Genomic DNA, 17854 nt, shown 5'->3' with positions numbered 1-17854 from the left:
TTGGAAAACTGGTCCTAAAGTGGTTGTTTTTGTTACTTTTTTCAAATAAAATGTGGCCAAATCAATCCTGTACGATTTGAATTCATTCAGTTTATTCTTGCTAAATAAGCAGAACCGATGTTCTTACACCCAAAAAAGAGAGAGAGATAGAGGTGGGTGAAAAAAAAAACACCGGAAAGAAAATTATTGAGAAGAGAAGAGGAAAAAGGGAAGAATAAGAGAGAGAGTGAAAGAAGAGATATTTATTGGCAACGGACACGTTTTTGACAAGCGTGAACACTAGCGGAATACCTTTCAAAAGTTATTCTAGATTGGGTTAGTACGATGAATTTATATGGAGAAAGAAGTAGAGTGAAGGAGATTACAAACAAAACTAAAAGTTATATTTGAAGTCAGTTCTGTTGACTTCTGAAGTAACTTCTAACCATGTTTTCTGTTTGAACAATTCAATCCAATTCATTCCATTACCAGAATCAAGCTTATAAGTAGAAGGCACTGAAAAACAACTGCTGTTTGCTGAAAATTAGCTTCAAGTCTTTTCTCTTCAAAATTAACTAAAAATTGAAGGTGAAAAATGTATAGATATGAAAAGGATGGTGTCAATAAAGAAACCCAGTCATAGGTGTGTGCACATGTGTTTGTAATACGAATAGTACATACATACAACCGCAAGATGACAGTTTTCATATATAGAAAAAGTGGATTCATTGAAAAAGAATGGTTAGGATGACGACGTCGGTGACAATTTAGTCAGTCATGTGTAGACGTGTTTACACTGTCAACCCATGTGAGGAGAACGTTTGTATGCCGCTCATTAATTGATACCTATTATTCGGAAGAAAAGAAAGAAGCTTGAATTGAATGATTAGTAGTTACTCTTTGTTTAAAGCTGACTGTTTCATGTTCATACTGTTTTGTTGAAAGATCATAATCATTCTCAAAGATCAAAAGATCCTTCATTCCAGAATACAGTTTCCATCAGAAATGTAGATGGAATCTCAACCTATATCGCTTCAAAATTTAATCATTATTGTTTGTAAAACAGAAAATAAAAAGAAATAATCTCAAGTGGTTTGCTCTTTGAAACGGAACCGAAAAACTGAACGCACACCATTTTCGGACAGGGGTGTCCCGACATGTTCCTATCTCAAGAGTGACCGTTTGAACAGAGACGAAAGAGAAGGGCAGCAAAGGTACTAAGATTAGAGACTCTTTAGGATAAGAGAGACGCAGATATTCCAAGTCTTTGTGATCAAAAAAGGCAGAGAGACGCAGGTAGAATAGAGGTGGAACGAGTGAAGAGGCAAAAAAAGCAAAAGCAAGCGGGTAAATGAACGGATGGATTGAGGCAGCAGCTTGCTTTACTATTTAGTTGCGATGGTTCAATCGGGTAAGCAAAGAGTTCTGATAATATAGGTTCTTTTTCTCAAATAGCCGAAATGATTTTCCTTTCCGGAAGTACATCTTCGATTCGATTCGATAAAGAATTTGGAGCATTCGGGAACAAGAACAAAAGGAAGAGAAGAATGAAGGCAGTCACTCAATCAAGTAAGTGTCTCCTGAACCAAAAAAAGAGAAAAAAAAGAGAAAAAGAGGATAAAGATGAACAAAAAAGGGATGATTGAGTGTTTTACTAAACCGGAAAACCACGAATGCTTGCATGTCAAATGTGTACTAAAAGTACATTTTGGGCCACAGAGTTCGAAATGAAATTTCCAAAGAAAAGAGTTATTTGAAACGAAAAGAAGACGATTGTCGTTTGGAAATTTGAATAATGACCTACCAGTAATTCAAGAATAATTGAGCAGGATTTGGAATCCAAGATACGAAAAATTGAAGTGAAAAGTGTAAAAGACTTATGGTAGACAACAATAAATTGTTGTTTCTGCACTTTCTAGTTAACAAAAAACAATGAAATGAACGTAATGAGATCCACATGTCAATCGGAAGAAATGTTCATTTGTCCTTGAGTACAACAAACACATTATTCAACTTCGCAATTTGAATTTCATTAGGTTTTTATTCTACTGAGGAGGTGAAAATATATTTTCCATTGATCTTAAATTTTCAAAAACTGAAAAAAAGAAAAGAAGGAGTTCAAGATACATTGAAATGATATGAAGCCTTTCTCATTAAACACGTGGGTCTAGTGAAGGATACGTCACAAGATTAGGTCTAGGTGACCGAGGAGAAAAATATATACTTTTTTTTACATTTCTCTCATTTTTCTTCTCTCACTCATTTCTCAGTGCCATGTGTTCGGGCGAAAGTGGTGGAAGGGATTATAAATGAATTAGACACTTTGTGAGCTCACTGGAGAGCATAAACATATGCTTGTTTATGAATGAAGTCTCCACATAAATGGGTTTTAAAAAGAATAGAAATAGCGTTAAGATTGACACTGAAACAACGAAAATACGTTTTTGAAGAGGGTCAAAATGGAGGAAGAAGCGAATAGAGGAACAAAGAATTGAGCCAATTTTACGAGCACTTTCCATCTTTTTATGCTTTCCTTCAGTCTCTTCTCTCCTCGATCACAATGGGACCTACTTATTCAACACATTCATAATCGAACGTAATCAAAATAAAGAAAATAAATTTGAATTTCCGAATGGAATATCATGAGATGTAGAAACGGAAATGGTGGTTTCATCGAGTGAATCATTTGATGAGAAATTGAATGATCTCCTGGAAATTAGAAATCTTCCTTTCCTGTTCTAACAAACTTTCAAAAAAGAAGTATAACTATGTTATAAATGAGTAAAAACAAAGAAAAAGAGATCATGAAATAAAAAATGTTCCAGTTGACCACTGAATGTGTCCACTGCTAAATATCCGTCGATTAGCTGCGATTTAACCAAATCTACTCAACAATTTAGCTAATCGTCTCTTCGAGCTTTGAATCCTAAATCTAGTTGTACTTTTAGTAGTTCGAGAGATCTTATAAGAGAAAATGCGCGAAAAATCGAGGTCGAAATTGAAATAAAATGCCGAACACAAAGAGTGAATTGAGTCAATGATTTGCATGCGAAAAGCCACCACAACGCAATGAGAATAGGGGGGATTATTCAAATAGACTCTTCTCTCAATTCATCATTACAAATTCGTCTTCAATGAGATTGTCAAGGAGTCAACGAAGACGAAGAGTAGGAAAGTATGGATGTTTTGATTGACAAAACGAATTTTGATTCAAGAAGTTGACTTTGATACTAGATCAAATGGAATTCATTACAGTTTCTGAACGATAATCATATCTTGGTTTCAAAACATCAGATTTAAGTATCTGAAGTACTTCGCCGTTTCAATTCTACAAGATTTGGATCCCCTATGATCGGAGTTGAGACTCTTTTTAATACAACTGAATATATCATTTTCCAACCAAACTTTTAAAAATAAAAAAGAATAAAAAAAGTTTTTCAGAGCTCAGTGAGCTCGAGAAAAACGAGTGAAAGATGGACAAAGAGCGCGCCCATTTCGCTTGACCACACACACAAAAATGTCTTCTTCCTTTCCGTTTTTCTCCTCCCACATTTCTAACAAAAGGTGTCAAAATACGCGGAAACAAGAGGGAGACACATAAACACAGTGACCGGAAAAAATGGGTAGAAGCAACTACGAATGCACGTTTTTCATCTTCTTCCATTTGTCTATATCTCTCATTTTCTCTTCAATTTCATCCCTTTTCATCTGAAACATTTCTACGCATCACGTTGCGCATGAATAATAAAAAGAGAATGAAAGCTTCAGAAAAAGAAGAAAAAGGAGGAGAGAACAATAATATGAAGAAGGAACTTGAGAAGACTTGTGCATAATTGTCCAAGGATATAAAGTCAATTAACCATTTGACTCTTTGCTCTCTTGAAGTACCTCATTATAGTTGGATGAAAAATGTAAAATTCGTTTAAAGTTTCAATTGAAGTGAGGGAAATTTAATGTTGACTATCAAGACATAAGACTCAATACTGGAGAATATTTTTGCAAATTGCAGACAGTATGACTTCATCCATTTCTTAATGAGGAATTCTTGTTTCCAGTGATGAAACTTTTGAACTGATCACTGAATAACATTCTGATAATTTCTTTGAATTCAGACGCTTCTAAGAATATGAAAAAAACTTTTCTGAAAGCGATTCCGAAGTCATAAAACTGGTTACGCCCACTTTTCGTTTACTTTTTTCTCGTTGCCACATACCTTCTCACTTTTTTTCTCTTCCACTTCTCCAGCTTCCTGACCAAAACGACTATACGATTCAAAGCAAAAAAAGAGTCAAATTCAGCAGACTAGAGGGCTGTCAAAAACTTTGAACCTCTCTTATTATAGATATATACAGAATTGAAGGAAGACAACAAAATGGACAAGATGATGCTGTTGGCGACCCATCAACGACAAACAACTCCTTCTTCTTATCCATAAATATATCGAAATGAGAGATAAAGAAAGTTAGAGAGAATTGGAGAAAAAGAAAACGAGCAGGAGTAAAAAGAAAAAGAAGAGCTATTAGAATGGAGATGAAAAAATAAATGAGCGTTGGAGATGTGAGAAGATGACAAGGGAGAGAAAATATGGAATTGCGTTTTTAATGAGAAGATGGAATAGGGGGCAAAAATAATTAGGAGATCTAGAAAATGAAGAACTATCTCATTCTGACAGAGAAGTTTGATCATGTTATCTAATTATTAAAATAAGAATATCAGGTAGAAAGCTGGAATAATTTTAATAGAACCAAACGATTTCCAGTTCAAGTGGCTTTGAAGCTCAACGTATTCTCGATTGCTCAGACGAGAGTCACACCAAAAATGCATTTTTAAAATAAATAATTCCGAAAGGACAAGAATTCTTAAAAATGCAGAGTGAAAAAAGATGGCCGAGAGTAAACACAATAGAGTCTATCTCTCTTGCTCTCACATCTACTACTACATCCCGCTTCCTTTTCTCCTCTATCTCGTTTTGGTGTTGTGGTGACACGATGATGGAGAAACGCAGAGAAATAAAAAAGGAGACGGGCGGTCACTCGGGGGCTTGCTCCACGACTTCAGTGCTATATTTCTGCACTAAGTAGAGAGATAGAGCAAGAGCAAAAAGAAGGAAAGAAACTGGATGTGTTGCATACCAAACAGCTGTATAGTAGAAAAAGTGGAGAAAAGTTGGAAGAACCATTTCAAATAAGAAACCAAACTGACAATCATAGTTGAAATATTTGGGTGAAATCAGAGATTAAGTTTGTGGTAAGCAGGAGTACGGTAGCTGATGTCTGCAAGTTGAAATTCTAAAAAAAGAATGACCTATTATTGAGAATCGAATTTTTAGAAATTCTTCCCCAGTCGATATTAGGAAAAATGAATACAAAACACTATACACAAATCTGTTTCTGAAAAAGTTCGAAAGTTTAAAAAGAAGCCAAAGGAACTGACCAAATTTCGAACTTTTGACACAAGGAAAAGAATGAAATACATTTGAAAATGTTGGCGCGAAAGAGACACTTTCTCCCTTTTTTTGGTACATGTAGACAGCTGGAGTGGACAGATCGGATGGTGAGAGTGATTGTGGAAGGTCGTTTTTCAATTAAAAAATGAAAATGAAACGCAATGATAGATTTAACTTTTTATCGTTGTCTTCATAACTACAAGGCGTATAGATGTGAGCTGGAAGATTGTCCTCAATTTTCAGAAGTACGGTAGGTTGAACTTGGATTTTCATGTTGTTCTTCTTGATTTGATAAGTTTAAACTTTTCTCTGTTCGTTCTCATTGTTTATTATAGAATTGACAATACAGTGAGAATTCACAGTATTTATTTAAACCAGATCATCATTCTTTTAACTTCATATTACTCCAGGAACCTGTTTCTCTGCGCATCGTGTCTCTGACGCGTGTCTATGGAGCGAACTTTCATCTCCCATTTAGCTGTTTTTTTTTCAAATTAGTTCACGGCGCGGCGGCACAGACCTATGGCCTAGAAAACTCCAACTCGGCCATTTCAATTATTTAATACATTACGAGATTAAGCATCTTCGATTTCAGGTGTTTTGCCTCATTTTCTTCGTTTTTTTTCGTAAATAATGAAGAATACCCTTATTTAGATGAATTTTTTGCTGTAGAACTTCAAACAATTCATTCCACCGCCGACAAAATCGACATAAGGAAATTAGCTATAGAGGGCTAGTATTTTGATTTGTAGAAGCCCAGATGAAAATCTCGTTAGTCGGAAACATTTCGGAATGATCGATGAATATATAGTGGTGATACCGGAATATAAACCTGCTTTTACTCTTTTCCCTCCTTAAAGAGACGACTAAAACTTTCTTGAAAATGAGTGAAAAAATGACAAATTTGTATGTATCTCAAAAACGAGTAACATCAACTTTCTGAACGTTTAAGGGAAACTGTAACAGGTAATTCTCAATCTTTTAAGAAAAAAAAATTGAAACCCACCGATCGTATTTTTGAGAAACTTTTGAACATAAGTTACCGTTGGCTTAGAAATTGATATTTTTTCATGTATCTCGAAAACGAGTAACATCATCTTTCTGAACGTTTAACAGAAGTTGAAACAAGTCATTCTCATTCTTTTGAGAAAAAAAAATCGGAGGCCACCGATCGTATTTTTGAGAAACTTTTGACAGAAAATCGCAAATTGACTGATAAAATGACATTTTCTTACGTAGCTCAACAACAAGTAACATCATCATTCTGAACGTTTACCAGAAGATGGAACAAGTCATCCTCATTATTGTAGAAAAAAGAAATCAAAAGCCACCGATCGTTTTTTTGAGAAATTTTTAATAGAACATCGAATTTGGCTGAAACAGTGACATTTTCTAATATATCTCAAAAACGCGAAACACCATCTTTCTAAACGTTTACCAGAAGATGTAACAAGTCAATATCAATAACGTAGAAAAAAGAAATCAAAAGCCACTGATCGTATTTTTGAGAAACTTTTGCTAGAAAATCGCATTTGGCTGATAAAAAATGATTTTTGCCCGGGATACGGTACGCAACTCTGCAAACACCAATGACAATACCACGCAAATTTACAGACAATTTCGCTGCGTACACTGAGTACTCAACGTTCAAAAAGTTCGACCGCGAGTCGCGATTGCCAGGCCGTGAGTTATCAGAGTTTCTCGAACTTTTTAATGAAACTCGTTTCCTGTTTTTTAAATTTTGACTTATAACTCAATCAATTGCCGTTGTGCACCTGTAATATTTGTAAATTTCAGGAAATGAGACTGACACGAATACTTCGTGTGCTGATCCGAGGAAAAGATGGGCAGGCTGAATGGAAAGAGATAACGGAAAATCAATTGCCAAAAGGTGGAAAAAAACTTTCATTCAGAGAAGTACGGTCGATTCAAGATAACGAGAGAAACTGATCATATAATCTATTATTATAGAATTCCTTAATCGCATTTGGTGTAGGGATGCTGGTCTTCTCTTACGCATACTTTCAAGATGAGATCAATCCAGATTCAAAATGGGCTAGTTAGTTTTTGTTCCATAGTCCCGTTTCTATATATTTTAATTCCAGAGGCATATCGCACATTTACTCGAGAACCACTCTCTTGGCTTACCAAAGGGCAATCCGAAGCGCCTGTTTCCCCCGATCACAAACCACCTGTATTCTGAATTTTTAGTTATCATAGTTTTTTATGCTGGTAAAAACCTTTGTGTATAAATTTATCAAATTGAAAGTTCTTTCTGTCTTGGGTTTTTAATATCAGATTGTTTGTCTGCATTCTGTCGTCAATTGTGGTGTTTGCGTCTACTCGTTTCCACTCATTTCCACGTGGTTTTCACAGCTTTCAGCTTTGAAAGTCGATTGATTCTTGCGGTTAATTAATCAAAACTGGATCAAAAGTGGTAATGGTCGATGCGGCTGTGCCTGCAAAGGCTGATATGCTGGCAGCGGCTAGAAGAAAGGTGAGAGTGTTCTGAACCGGGGTATGTGAAATTTATAACTTTTCAGCTGAAAGATTTTGAAGCTCGGCAGAAGCTTGATGGATGTTCATCCCCCGCATCAAGTATCATTTCATCAGAGCCCGGAACCGGTGCAGGTCTAAATGGCCGGAGTAGCGTGGTTAGTGAAGATTCAACAGCACTTCATTTGCCTCAATCATCATCCTCAGCTCAAAGTTTATCTGCTAGGAACGGAACAAATGTGAGGAAATAATTGAGCTTATAGCTGTGAATTTCAAAATAGTTATAGGCTTCTCCTTTTATACCAAATGGGAACGAATGGTATCAAGCTTATACTCAGTTAAAGGCGCAACACGATGAATTGGTAATTTTCCACATATTTCAATAACAATTATCTGTAATTCTTCTTCAGTGTGCTCATTATGGCCAACTTCATTTGGCTTATTCTCAGGTCAATGAGAATGGAGTTCATGTCGATGCTGAAAGTCAAATTGTGCAACTTCAAAATGTAAGTAGTTTTCTTTTTGATAGTTTCGCATCTTTTATTACAGGCATTGTCCGCAATGGTTGAAGAAAAAGTTTCTTTTCAAAGTGAATTACGACAAGCGAATGAAAAAATTGAAAAATTGCGACAATCTTTAACGTTCGCCGAAAATTCTCTGAATCAAATGAGTAAAACTTCAGCGTCTGGTTCAGACTATATCAGTTCCGACGAAATTCGTAAATTGAATGAATCGATTGCTCTGAAGGACAGTCTGCTCACAGCACGACATCAGGAACTAGAAGCGGCTCGACGAGAAGTGGCGTCAGCTCAAGCAAGTTTGGTCAATGTACAACATGAACGTAGTGAAGCACAGGCTCGCTTGAAGAGTTTGATTAAAGAAACAGGATCTCAAGAAGGACGAATTGAACAATTGAAGAAAGAAATTCAAATGAAAGATCTTTATTTAAAGCAACTCGGAGGATCTAGTTCTGTGAACAGCTCTCATTTTGTCAACAATAACCATGATCATCTTCTGCAAGAGTTAGAAAACATCAAGTCTGAAAAAGTACGTTATCTCGCTGAAGCTGCAACTTTAAAATCTCATTACGCGGATCGGGAGCACGCTCTTCAACAGAAACAATCTGAATTGGCTTCAGAACTTGAAAAACTCCAAACTCTTCAATTCTCATCCAATGATCAAATTCAATATCTAGAACATCAGCTTCAAATTGCTCAATCAGAGCTTCAGAAAATAGGCTCAAATGGTGTGAATTTGCCAGAAGAAGAAGAAGTGGGAAGAATTACAGAAGAAGACGTTACAAAACGTATTCGTGAAGCTTGTCACGTGGAAAGAGGGAAATGGGAAAGAAAATTGGAAGAAGATCAACGACGAAGGGAAGAAGAAATTCTAGAAAAGGATAAAGTGATTTTCGAGCGTGAACAGTCCCTAGCTGAGCTTGAAATGAAATATAGACTTCTGGAAGAAAGAACATTAGAGTCAACCGCCAATGGAGCAGATCTCCTTTCACTTTCGGAACAGCTTCAGGTATATCCGATTTTTGTTGTTCTCATTTAATGTATTGTTTTCAGAATGAAAAAGCTACAGTGTCACGAGCTGTCGCTCAGAATAAGGAACTTAAGGAGCGCTTGTTGGAAACAGAAGATAGATTTGTTGTTCTCACCGAGGAAAAAGCAACAGTGGAATTGGCTAAACAATCAGCAGAGCATCAGGTTCGCGAACTTACAAAACAACTTAATTTGGAAGCAGCCGGTCTTGTTGGAAATCTATCAGATTTTATTGCTAGTCAGTCACATTTGGAAGCGACATCCGTATCGACTGAAAATGTGGAGACATTACATTATCAACAGTGTGATAACCAGGACTTGGAAAATATTAATACCGAATTGAAAACTACACTCGAAGCACTTAAACAAGAAAACTTCGATATTAGATCTGATCTAGACCAGAAAACTCAAGAACTACAGCAAGTTCGAGCTGATTTAAGAAGGAGCACGACACATAACGAGCAGATGGACGAAATCATGCGACAAAACGCAGAAGATGAAAATCAAAACTCAATCCATGTAGAGCTCACACAAGCTGTAGGGAGAGTTCAAGAACTTGCAGCAGAGAATGAACAAATGAGAGAAGCTTTAAATGATGTTCGTCAACAATTAGAGGAAGAAAGATCCGAGAGACGAGCCGAATCAGAAAGACAGGTGCAAGAGAAAGATGGTTTGGACACTGTGTTGGAAGTAGTAGAAACACCGAAAGAAATTGAATCTCAACCGTCCCGAGAGCTACATGAAGATCTATGGGCACGTAAGGAGTTAGAGAAACGCTTCGCTCGAGCAATGATGCAGAATGCGGATTTAGTCGAGACAATTGACCGCCTAGAGCACATTAATCAACAACTCGAGTTGGAAAATGACACGATTGCAGATCACGTTGTTCTCTATCAGCATCAAAGAAAATTGGTCCGTGAGAGGCTTCGTGTGAAAGATGAACAGTTGAAAGCAATGGAAGAGGAAAGAACTAAAACTGTTGCGAGATGCAAAGAACTCCAAAATGTTCTTATGTCCGTTCTTAACAAAGGAGGAGTGTTGAAAGTGAGTCCACCATTCCATTAGGCGAGCCCTCTAATAAATGTTTATTTTTAGGAATACGAAACAAGTTCGCTCTCCCGAAAAGCTGCTCGGCGAGTTTCCCGAAGTTACAGCCATTCCACTGTCGATGAGTTGAGTGGCGACGAAGATGTTGTAATAGATGCTAAAATGGAAGAAGTACCGAACAGAGAGAAAGTCCATGGTCATAATGACAAAGAAAAGTTATTAGAGACTGAAACTAATCCGACAGTAATTGAAGCAGGAGAGAATCAGAAGTCATTAGAATCGCCTGTAGAAAAGTTGAAAGAAGGCCCAAGTTCTTCGGTTCAGCATCATGATGCGTCTGTTAGACGCATTCTAGAAATAATTTCGGACATTAGCGTTAGTTTTTTATTTATTTTAAAGTCAAATCATTGCTGAATTTTTCAGAGACCTCAGCCTCTTCCTTCTGGCCAACTGCACTGTACTCAATGTATAGGAGATCTTCAAGAACTCTAATATGATGTGCATAATAATTGTATTTCTGAACATTTCCATCATTCGTTTCTAGCGTAAAATGTGGGTAGTACATTAGATATTTATCATTTTCTTTTTTCATTATCATAAAACAACTAGGGTTATTTATTGCGATTTTTCAACTGTTTTTTCCAGTCTATCTATCCCCGTTTTTTTGTAAATTTCGTCTTGTCCCGCTGACCGATTCTGATGTATCTTATGCACCCCAATCACTTCCAGTTTACAAATGTGATAACTAAGAATCTAATAATTTCAAGAAAACCGAAATCTAACCTAAAGCTTCAAATAGTAATCGTGATTTCTTCAAATGGCAATGATGATACATTGGGAATAAATATAAAATCAGTTATATATCTACTGAATATTGATTTCTTCAGTAGGTGAACTTATTATTCCACTAATTACTTTTTTAGATAGGTTTTATTCGTTCCGATGAAACATTTCGCCAAAAAGAGAATTTTTTCTCAGCTGTGAGAAATCCATTAATTACTGCAAAGTCGAAAACGAGTATCCCGCTTCTCGATTTGAATGATTTAGAAATGCGGATACCGTGTGAAGTGGTATTTTCACGACACAAGACCAACGGAAATTTGCGGCAAGTTCCTGATACCAGTAAACCACGGAAAGGTTTTGTCGTTTTGGAGAAACTTCGCCAGGTAAACTATAATAAAAGTTAATAAAAACGACGGTTTTTTTCTTGAAATTTTACATTAGCAATTGAAACATTAGCAATTGAAACGTTCCACTTCAGACTCCTCCACAGTATCAAATATTGTTCGCAGTGAATGGTGATAAAAATACCAACAAGTTCGATCTCAACAAGCCTCCTATTATTTTGGACAAGTTTGTTCAGCAAGGAAAAGTTACATTTCAATTTCCAGCTGTAACTGTTTACATCGGCAAGGCAAGGGATGAATTAAAACATTCAAATTATTTAACGTCAAGTTTTAGGCATGCCCTGAATCTCTGACGAAGTTGACGGATTGTATCAGGAAAATTGTGAGAGGAGAAGCAGTCGAAATCGAGAAAGTTAAAGTAAAATAATTTTTCACTTCCGAGCATCAGAATTGCAAAGCTACATTTTTCAACAAACAAGTGTTCTTTTTCAGATTAAAAGCTCCGACTTCAAACCGACTACAATCACTGTTACAACTCAAAATGATTACAGGAAACAGATGAATATGTGCTCTGAATTTCTGAGAACATTAAAAATTGAGCCGATTGATTTACGAACTGCGGATAGAACATGGATTTCAAAATGTAAAAACATCACACAGTTGATTATTAGTGGCAATCCAATTGGAAATCGAGCCACAAATCTTGACGTTTTTAGTAAACTTCCTCACTTACATGTTCTGGAATTAAACAATTGTTCGTTGGGATCTGTTGCTGTCCCAGTGCTCTGTGACATGTTTAAACGACTGCCAATCACTTTGAATTTCTTGGATATTAGCGAGAATCAATTATCGGTACTACAATGTTTCTAAAGTCGGTGCTCCACACAATTTTTCATTTTCCAGGTTTTCCCGCCTATCTTTCATCTGAATCAACTTCGAGTGATCAACGCAACATTCAATAATATAAAATATCTACCATCAAGGATTGGCTCACTGCAAAACCTCCAAACCATATCCCTCAACCACAATCAGATGTCCTCGTTGCCTTATGTATTTCCAAAGATGCCAAGAATACAACATGTCGGTCTTCAAGCGAACGACGATTTGGTCAGATTTTAAACCACGAAACATAGTTGACTTCTAATAATTTCAGTGTTACACAAGTCCAGAGGATGCTGGACCGCTGATTACCCGGAAACTTGCTAGCAAGGTTGATAATAACGATTATTCACATGCTGGGGGTGTCGATTCGTTGGTGGTGATTGCAGCAAATGCTATCCACAGGGACGAGTAAGCTTTCCATTCATCTTCAATCGGCTCATTTTTGCTCTCAGAAACAGAAAGTCATTGCGAGCATGTCGTGATTTTCTACCACTTTCTCTTCGTTTTCATGTGGAGGACTTGATGTATGAAACACCTGGAATTTCACCACTAGAAATGTGTACATATTGCCTACGTCTTCGTCACATTCGTTATGTTCGTCCTCAACTTTTACAATCGAGGCAAATTGCCGAGGCTGTAGACGTTGTTGATAGATTTGTAATTTTTGAGTGAGTTATTTAAAAATCCTAACGTTATACGAAACATTGAACGTTTTTTAGCAATCTTCTGTGTATTGACTGCCATCGTAGAACACCTGCCACAGTCGATGACCAGACTCCTATTCAATATGACTTCTTCAACTTCTCATTATAATTTTACTAATTATCAATGATCTACACTATTCATCGATCTCACAAAATGTGCATTTTGTCAAAGTCAGTTCAGGCAGTTTGCTTTTCAATCAAAAAATCTTTAATTCTTCTAAATCTCGCAACATAATTTTTGAATCTCAATAAATATCTAATTTGTAAAATTCCTTGATGTTCCCTCTTCTTGTTAAATTCCAATTTATTGAATTATCTGATTTATTTATCTTATTCTACATATTTTCAAAACGAATTAAGATTCAAAAATGTCGGTACCTAATCTTGAAAAATCAAAGGAACTCGAGATAAAACGAGCTGAGAAGGTTGCCGAAGTTCGAAATGCACTTGAGAAACTGTCCGGTGCGCAATTCAAGAAACTGGAAAACTTACAAAGAATGGAGCGGGTTCTAAAAAAAGAAATCGAAACACTACTACAGGTTAGTTTCACAGAGTATATATATTTTTTAATCGAACTAACTGAATTTAAAGGCGAAGGACAAGCTCGAGTCTCATTTGGTCACTTGCAATTACGCATTCTATAAATCAATAATTGATGAAGTGGAACCCATGGAAAATGCTCTTTCTGTTCTCAAGACGTTCAAGAAAAATGACGTATCAATTACTGTCGACATTGTGACTAAAGAACCCCATTCTTGGGTATGTTACAAGACATTTACCATTTCTGAAAATGCGAAATGACTACATCTTCAGATCAAACTTGTCAATCGCTCAGCTAAAAACGTTCTCATCGAATATCGCGATGGAAAACGAAACGGCGATATCATTGCTCAAATCAAGCAGCAGCTTTACGTTTCTCGTCGTTTCAATAACCCTCAAATTCGAGTCATCTTCAAAAATGGAATTCTCTGCGAAATGGCTGATAAACTGACACGCCATGGAATCATTGTTGATGGTGAGCGCATTGAGAAAGAACATCCCGACCTTACTGGAAAATGGAATGATGCACTCATTGAAAAGTTAGGAGAAAGCGAAGATTCGGATTGGGAATATGACGAAGAAGATGTCATACCAATCAAGTGAGTCGATACGTAATTATTATTGGACCTACCCAATAGTAAAAAAAGATCCATTACGGATGAAACACAGATCGCGCGTGGAATCTGTGGGTATGTCAGATGGATCCGTTATGTATCCATTATGGATCCACACGCCCACGGTCTTCTCTTCCTTTCTCACGGAAAAACTAATTGCAGGCCATGCCACCAACAATCACGGCTAACATCATCAATCCCTTCAATAAACCTTGATATTTCTGCTGTTATGCTCTTAGTTTCAAATATGTGCGAACCATCTGGAGCCAGATTCAAGTTCCAGGAAGAGATGATCAATAAGCATGTCGAAAATGAACGAGAGACACCAGCGAAAAAGCCTTTATTGGAGAAGTTGAAAGGTATAAAAATATATGCCAAATACTCTAACATCATATACTTCAGGGCACCGTTTGATTATGAGTGAGCTGGCACTTGATCAAGTCAGAAAGATAGTTCACTATGTTGGTGGGCCGACAGAGAAGATTCGATTTGCCGAACTGGTGAAAACTATTGAGTCAATTCCAGATGAAACTGGTGATGTCGGAAGAGTTTCAATGCTATCTGATATCAAAGGAATCACTCCTATTACGAAAGTTTGCGAATGAGTTATTTTGATGTTTTACTTAAAATATGGTTTACAGAGAGTTTTCTCTTGCGCGGAAACAACTGGTACACCCACAGTGACTGCCAACCACAAGTTCTTGAAACACTCTAAGGCAAAAGTATTCTAATCAATGAATGAGTTTTTTAATACGAAAGTCTCTTTTCAGAATATCTACTTCGAAGTAATTGAAATTCCTCCACGCCCACTCACCGAGCAGAAAGAAGCAAATGCTGAAGCCATTTGAAACGTATCTATTCATATTATCGTAATTCTTTAGTGTCACACATATTTTTCATACTTAATCAATCAATTGTTCTAAGAATTTATTTTAGGATGCACTGTGTTTTATTTTCTATTTTCATGTTTAAATTAATTTCTACACTGTGATGATCTTCTTATACTTCCCGTTGATCCGAAGTTTCAACCGATTTTTCCCGAGTAAACTGATAATTTACAACTCTTTAATTATTTCAACTGTTTTTTGGTAATATTCCATCTCCTACTGTATCTAGTATCTGTTAATTTTCAAATTGAACATGGATTCGATTTTTGAAGCAGGCTCATAAAAGATGTCCAAATGTCCCACAGTTCGTGCTAAAATAATTGATTGTAAGCAAGGTGCTGTCCGTGCAGTCAGATATAATGGTTAGTTCTCGAGATTCATTTGTATAATCTAACTCATAATTATTCTTCAGTCGATGGAAATTATTGTATCACTTGTGGCAGTGACAAAACCGTCAAACTATGGAATCCAATGAAGAACAGTCTTCTGAAGACCTATTCTGGAACAGGAAACGAAGTTCTTGATGCTGCGTCTTCATCGGATAACTCGCAAATAGCAGCTGGTGGAGCCGATCGAGCATGCACAATATTTGACGTGGAGACAGGAAAGCAGTTGAGGAGATGGAGAACTCACGGAGGTTTATTATTGAAATGATAACGTTTTTTTTTATATTTCATTCTTCAGCCCAAGTGAATTCTGTAGCCTTCAACGAAGAGTCTTCAGTTGTTTTTTCTGGATCGATGGACTGTACGATGCAAGCATTTGACTGTAGGTCTCGAAGTGAGAAGCCTATTCAAATTTTCAATGAATCAACTGATGGAATTATCTCAATCGATGTTAACGGTCACGAAATTGTAGCAGGAAGTGCTGATGGAAACTATAGGATATATAATGTTAGAGATGGAAATGTGAGTTTATTCTAACTGGAAAGTAAAATCAGCATTTTGCTTATAGATGACATTGGACTATATGGGTGATTCAGTGAACAGTATAAGTTTCACACCTGATGGCAATTGTCTTCTAGCTGGAGTCATGGGTGGAATTGTGAGGTTGATGGATAAGTCGAGTGGAAAACTATTGGCTAGGTATTTTGCTAGAGATGAACTTCAAATTGTTCAATAATATATTTTTCAGTTATAAAGGTCATCAGAATACAGAATACAAACTTGACTGTAGAGTACTGCAGTCAATTGAACACGTGGCGACCGGGTCAGAAGATGGATTCGTTTATGTGTATAGGTAAATGAGTTAACAATAAAATATTCCCAAATCTCGAATTCCAGTCTTCTCGATTCGAATATAGTCTCCAAGCTGGAACATCCGTCAAAAGTTATTCATTCTCTCACAGCTCATCCGAAAAAGGAACGCTTGATGACTGCTGCTGGGCAAATGATTTATCTGTGGGTGGCTGATGACGATACTGAAGTCTTGGGAGAATAACTATAAGCCGTTTGATAACAATAAAATCTCTTTATTTTAATTTAATAAAACTCTATTTTACTTATTATGATGAATCATATGTGTTCTGAAGAATGATGTGGAAGTAGAGAAATGACAAAAGAAATCTCTGAAGACAAGGATTTTTTCGAATGGGAAAGACACTAGAGCATTTTGGTTTTGTATCAAAAACTTCTACACGCAAGCAAATTTTGGAGGGATTCTTTTGATTTTCAGATGGAAACTGAAATTATTGTACACAAGACGATATTAAAGATGACAACTTTTTGTAGAGGAGAGACATTTTGTATTTTGTAAGAGAGATATCACAAGAGAGAGAAAACTAGAAAGTGGAAGAAAGAGAATGACCAGAAAATGAGAACGAATTCGAAGGAAAAAAGAGTAATTTTGTGAAAGATAAAGAGATTAAGTGGTGGGAGTTTCAGCAGCAGCAGCAGCAGCATTGTACATATCATCAGCACTACTTGAATGATAGTCATCCAAAGAATCATCACGACTTCTCATTGGAGACAAGAAGACTGGTTGACGACGTTGACGTTCACGAATTTCACCGATTGCACGCATTATTCGACAGGATGATCCTCCGCTGAAATTCATAATTAAAAAATTAAACACGGTTTTTGTGGTTTAGTTGTTACCAAATATCACTGTAGGTACAGTAATCCGATGTTTTCTAAAAATAGAATAAAAACTCACCCAACACCAATATTCAGCAATTCGTCTCTTGTCACGAAATCGATCAAATCATTTTTCGTATAGGCTTCGGAAGCAATCAATGCAGTTGATCTTTCATCAATATCCAATCCACGGAGCCAGTTAACAAGTTCTTCTTGTACACGTGTCACTTGATAATTATTTTCAGTTCCTGGAGGCATGATTATCTTTTGAGCAGTTGGTTTGGAAGCAGCAAAACTTGGAGGTTGATTTGTGAACGTTCCAGATGGTTGAGCACCACAAGAAGCACTAAATGGAGGGGTTGGAGGGGCATGAGCAACAACTGGAGATGTTCGGAATGGTGGATAAGTATTACGGTACATGGCAAAATCACGGAAACGATTGGCTCGAGTGAGGCCAGATTTCAATTGAGCATTCAATTCTCTTTCTACTTGAAGTAGTCTTTCGATTAA

General features: G+C 36.6%; 5 protein-coding genes across 5 annotated transcripts; all 5 read left to right on the top strand.

Moving 5' to 3' along the window:
- Positions 1-7225: 7225 nt before the first annotated feature.
- On the top strand, positions 7226-7628 carry GCK72_005936 (uncharacterized protein; the record flags this gene model as incomplete). The annotated part of the gene is made up of 3 exons (XM_003108747.2): positions 7226-7342; positions 7397-7484; positions 7531-7628. 3 exons carry the CDS (start codon positions 7226-7228, stop codon positions 7626-7628), a joined length of 303 nt encoding a protein of 100 aa, XP_003108795.2.
- A 237-nt stretch (positions 7629-7865) lies between these two features.
- GCK72_005935 (uncharacterized protein) lies at positions 7866-11007 on the top strand (the record flags this gene model as incomplete). Its single annotated transcript, XM_003108996.2, has 8 exons — positions 7866-7922; positions 7969-8160; positions 8209-8283; positions 8332-8427; positions 8471-9448; positions 9493-10512; positions 10564-10890; positions 10939-11007. 8 exons carry the CDS (start codon positions 7866-7868, stop codon positions 11005-11007), a joined length of 2814 nt encoding a protein of 937 aa, XP_003109044.2.
- Positions 11008-11564: 557 nt separating this feature from the next.
- GCK72_005934 (uncharacterized protein) lies at positions 11565-13337 on the top strand (the record flags this gene model as incomplete). Its single annotated transcript, XM_003109044.2, has 8 exons — positions 11565-11681; positions 11777-11929; positions 11977-12060; positions 12135-12494; positions 12546-12749; positions 12796-12932; positions 12977-13192; positions 13244-13337. The coding sequence occupies 8 exons, from the start codon at positions 11565-11567 to the stop codon at positions 13335-13337; spliced, it is 1365 nt and encodes a 454-aa protein (XP_003109092.1).
- Positions 13338-13596: 259 nt separating this feature from the next.
- GCK72_005933 (uncharacterized protein) lies at positions 13597-15230 on the top strand (the record flags this gene model as incomplete). Its single annotated transcript, XM_003108978.2, has 7 exons — positions 13597-13767; positions 13820-13987; positions 14042-14367; positions 14545-14741; positions 14785-14975; positions 15024-15104; positions 15153-15230. The coding sequence occupies 7 exons, from the start codon at positions 13597-13599 to the stop codon at positions 15228-15230; spliced, it is 1212 nt and encodes a 403-aa protein (XP_003109026.2).
- A 325-nt stretch (positions 15231-15555) lies between these two features.
- GCK72_005932 (uncharacterized protein) lies at positions 15556-16709 on the top strand (the record flags this gene model as incomplete). Its single annotated transcript, XM_003108958.2, has 6 exons — positions 15556-15631; positions 15682-15906; positions 15954-16177; positions 16224-16354; positions 16404-16508; positions 16553-16709. The coding sequence occupies 6 exons, from the start codon at positions 15556-15558 to the stop codon at positions 16707-16709; spliced, it is 918 nt and encodes a 305-aa protein (XP_003109006.1).
- Between the last annotated feature and the right edge of the window lie 1145 nt (positions 16710-17854).

This window comes from Caenorhabditis remanei, chromosome II (genome assembly GCF_010183535.1).
Source record: "Caenorhabditis remanei strain PX506 chromosome II, whole genome shotgun sequence".
NCBI lineage: Eukaryota > Metazoa > Nematoda > Chromadorea > Rhabditida > Rhabditidae > Caenorhabditis > Caenorhabditis remanei.
Note: the sequence above shows the minus strand (reverse complement) of the source record. Positions and strands in the feature narration are given on the sequence as shown.